The sequence below is a fragment of the Pundamilia nyererei genome, unplaced genomic scaffold, assembly GCF_000239375.1.
Source record: "Pundamilia nyererei isolate P.nyererei 1_Seehausen unplaced genomic scaffold, PunNye1.0 scaffold00032, whole genome shotgun sequence".
Lineage (NCBI taxonomy): Eukaryota > Metazoa > Chordata > Actinopteri > Cichliformes > Cichlidae > Pundamilia > Pundamilia nyererei.
In genome coordinates, this window is record NW_005187433.1 from 3,252,801 (window position 1) to 3,256,850 (window position 4,050).

Consider the following 4,050-nt stretch of genomic DNA (forward strand, 5'->3'; position numbering starts at 1 on the left):
ACACACCCATGACAACAACACACTTGTAATATATTTGTTCTCACCTCCTCTGCTCTGTCCTCCTCTTTCCCTTTAGACCACTGGATGCCCTTATTTCCCATGACAATGATGGTAACCTCATTTGAGGAGGTGTCTGTGACTTGGAAGTGCTCGGAGTAGAGAGAGGGCAACAGCATCTCAAGGCTCATTAAGTATTTGAGCTTGAGGTTACACACAGTGGCCTTGCACTCACTGAACTGCTGGATGAACTTCCTGAAGCGATAGCGGATTCTCTTCCGAGTCAAAATGTTATATTCCTGGATGCGGCTTCGCATGGACACTGGGAGGAAGGACTTGTAGCTAAAAGAACAGAGAGGTCATTCAGGAGGATCTGTCTAAAATCTTTACAAATAATTCATCCTAATGATTAGTTAGGCAGAAATATATATGTATGTACATATTTATATATATATATATATATACCCTGTGATCAAGCCTAGTACAGATGAAATATTTTCAACTGAAACTTTATTTCACATACAGGTATTTTATTTAACTGCATGAACACTGTGTCTGTCACACTACTTTGATGATATTGTTATTCATAAACTATACCACATGCACACCAGCACAGGAACTAGCATTTCTAATTATTTAGGTCAAATAGTTGGCAGCATATGCACGCACATGCATATCCAGCACGATAAAATCACACTTCATGCACAGCTCTCTCTCTCTCTCTCTCTCTCTCTCTGTACTTCAAGAACAGTTTCTCGTTTAAAAATCTGTTTTCTGCATTATTCACACAAGTCTACCGTTGTTTACAGCGCTGTCGGCCGCAATTTTTTTCCTTTTACTTACTTCCGAAAAGAAAACCTAATTTCTGCCGTTCAATAGGCTTCTGAACAAATTTGAACTTTTAAAATTATGCAAAATGCAAAACGCTTAGTCGTGTCTCTAATAAAACCGCTGTAACTTCAGAGGTAATGTTCATAAGTTGATTAATGGTTTTCTTTCGTTTTTAATGTACTGCAGAATATTTTTATAAAATCCCAGGCCAGGAAAATCACCTTCACGTTTTTCTGTGTTTTATCTTCAGCTACTTTGACACAGAAGCATCTGCTGTGATGCTCACACCTTTGATAAAGTCTTGCAAGTGTCAGCTTCCTTTTTATAGATACAAAAATATGTAAATGTACTGATCTGAATTATAATATTTCTGACTGTCTGAGGCAAAATTTCCCAGATTTAAATCGAATTGAATCGAATTGTGGATCGAATCGTTTCAGGACCTTGTGAATCAGAATCGATTCTAGAAATCAGTGACGATACCCAGCCCTATTTTACAGTTTTCCACAAGGGTTGCAAGGCCACAGGTCTAAGCATGCGTTGATCAGTCTCCCCAACCACCTATTCCAGGTCTTCTAGTGGAACGCTAGCCTAGATATATAACCTTTCCAGGAAGTTCTGGGTGTAACCAAGGTCTTTTTTCCTGTTGCACATTCTAGTCTAATGACCTAAGCAGCTCACCAGATCACTGAACCTTACCTCACATTCTCTTTGGCTGTTTATGATTATGGACACAATTAGTGATAAAAAGCAGCCCTGGCAGCTCAATACCACCAGGGAATTAGTCTGAATTATTGCCAGCAATGTTAAGCAAGCTCTCACTACAGTAACAGTGAACAGCATACAGCAACAGACCCAATAACCCATACTTGTTAAGAAATCTGGATAGGATACCACAAGGAACACCCTCGAATGCCTTCTCTAAGTCCACCAATTGAGTTGAGCGAACTACCAACAATCCTTGATTATCCTTAAGATGATGATGGCCCAGTCCTGTGTCCCATGACTAGGACAAAAGTGGCAGAGGGCAACCAACACTTTTTTGGGGCCCGTGTTAATTAAAATCAGTTGTGGCCCCTGCATGCCAAACACCCAGACAATAGGAGAGCACAATCTCCTATGAGGAGCTGTAAAAGGCCAGCAGCAGCTTTCGGTCATGGTTATTATTCCTCAGGACACGGAGGAAGTGCAGCTGCTGTTAGGACTTCTTTACCAGTGTGTGAGTCCAGGTGAGATCAGTTGAGATGTGGGTGCCCAGAAGCCAGTAGGTGGAGACAGATTTCACCTGTTCTCTGTTTATAATAAGAGTGGAGTGGACCTGTCTGTGCCTCCTGAAGTCTATTTTGAGTTCTTTTGTTTGAGGACGTTCAGCTTCAGGTTTCTGAGCACCAGCAGGACAAGTTCTCTACCTCAACCCTGTACGCTGTCTCATCTCCATCAGAGATGAGACCGACTATGGTGGTTCATACTTGACCATGACGTTGGTTGTTTGGGTTGGTGTACAGTCATGTGTTTACTGGGCGTACAGTAAGGACCGGGAACGCAGCACCACAAGAATCAAACCAGGCAAAGAAGGTGTTGAACTCCTCTGCAACTTTGAAGCTGCTGTCGGGGGTTGGGGGGCTCTGGCCTTTAAAGTTCGTGAGGGCTTGGATGCCTCTCTACACCTGGCAGAGGTTGTTGCCTGTGAGGAAGCCCTCTATCCTTCCTTACTTCTACCCTCCTCTTGTAGGCCTCCTTGGCCTGTTTGATGCCCTTCCTCAGGTTGGCTCTGGCGGGCTGGTTCTGGCCAGGTACGGGGTGTGATAAACCTTTAGGTGGAGCACAGCCTAAAAAGCACCACCGTAGTTTGCCAATCCAAGGACACTGTTGCCAGCTTCCATGCAATGTTGCAGAGGCAAGTTAACCCCTAAAGCCCCACAATGTCTAAAACCTTAAGCAACTTGGAAAAATATCCACTCCACTCCAGTGGATAGTATTTTTTCATTTTACAGGACATTTTCCCATTTTCATTTCCATTTCCTTTTTTTATGATTCTATTTCTTAGAGCAATTTCATCCTTCATGACAAAACATCGAAATTCCCTATGCCACCAGGGTCACGCCCTTTGATGAAAACTCTTTTTTCAGTTGAGCCTAAAACCAACTCCTTCAGGGCTTCCTGGGGTTTCTGGGGTCAACTGCCTTGAAGCAGTAAAACATGACATTTCCTGTTCCCACTAGGTAACACTGTGACCAGTCAAATATTGTAAAATGTGCCAAATTTCATGGAAGATCTGAAAAAGGTGATCAAAGACATGAAATAATAATAATAATGATAAATGGAGCAGATACAACAGGGCATTCACACTTCGTGTCCTCAGGCCCTAAAAAAAACAATCCAGGAAGTCTTAATAGGTATTAGGTAAGTAAAACTATAAAAGACTGCTAAGATTTTGTTTCCTAATTTATTTTTTTTTGAGCAGATTGGAAAATAAGAAACAGACGGCAAGCTACCTTTTGTCATTGTAGATGTCCACTGCTGATTGCCCGCTCTCTTTGGCGAGCCTCATCATGTCCAGCACAGCCATGCCCAGGCACTCCTCCTGCGCTTCATGGCTAACTGGAATATCAACCCAGCCATTCAGAAAGTCACTACGCCACTGGCAAAAGAAAATGAACAAAAGCAAACTGATGAATAATACACAAAGAAAAAAGTAAATATGACTAAAGCTAAAAATTAATCAGATTAGGAGCAGCAGGGTAAACACAAAGTACCGTATTTTCCGCACTATAAGGCGCACTTAAAATCCTTAAATTTTCTCAAAAATCGGCAGTGCACCTTATAATCCGGTGCGCCTTATATATGAATTCTGGTTGTGCTTACTGACCTCGAACCAATTTTAAGTGGTACACAGCGCTCAAAAATCATTTTAGTACGACTTCGGTAAGCTACAATGCCACACCACTTGATGGTAGCATTATGGCTACCGTAGTCAGGAGCCTCGCAGAGTAATATGGGTCCAGGAAGTTAGCTCGCTAGTTTCCACCTAAACATGATATACCATGTTCTGACTGAGAGATTTCTAAAAGAATTAAAACGTACATAAATATATATAAACATACATAAAAAATAAATGAAGACAGGTGAGGGTTCCCAATGGTTAGGGACAAATGCAATCATATGGCAGGATGCTCTAAAGGGACCAAACTTGAGTCAGGAGAACAGCTGAGATAATCCATC

The 4,050-nt window shown here is 41.9% G+C and overlaps 1 protein-coding gene across 1 annotated transcript in view; it reads right to left on the reverse strand.

Moving 5' to 3' along the window:
- The window catches only part of LOC102213074 (tyrosine-protein kinase JAK2-like), a 38,806-nt gene that overhangs the window by 12,526 nt on the left and 22,230 nt on the right, over positions 1 to 4,050 (reverse strand). The window contains exons 5-6 of the mRNA XM_005729340.1: positions 3,324 to 3,469; positions 45 to 339 (exon numbers count right to left, since the gene is read on the reverse strand). Coding sequence (XP_005729397.1) covers positions 45 to 339; positions 3,324 to 3,469 — 441 coding nt within the window. The remainder of the gene's footprint in view (positions 1 to 44; positions 340 to 3,323; positions 3,470 to 4,050) is intronic.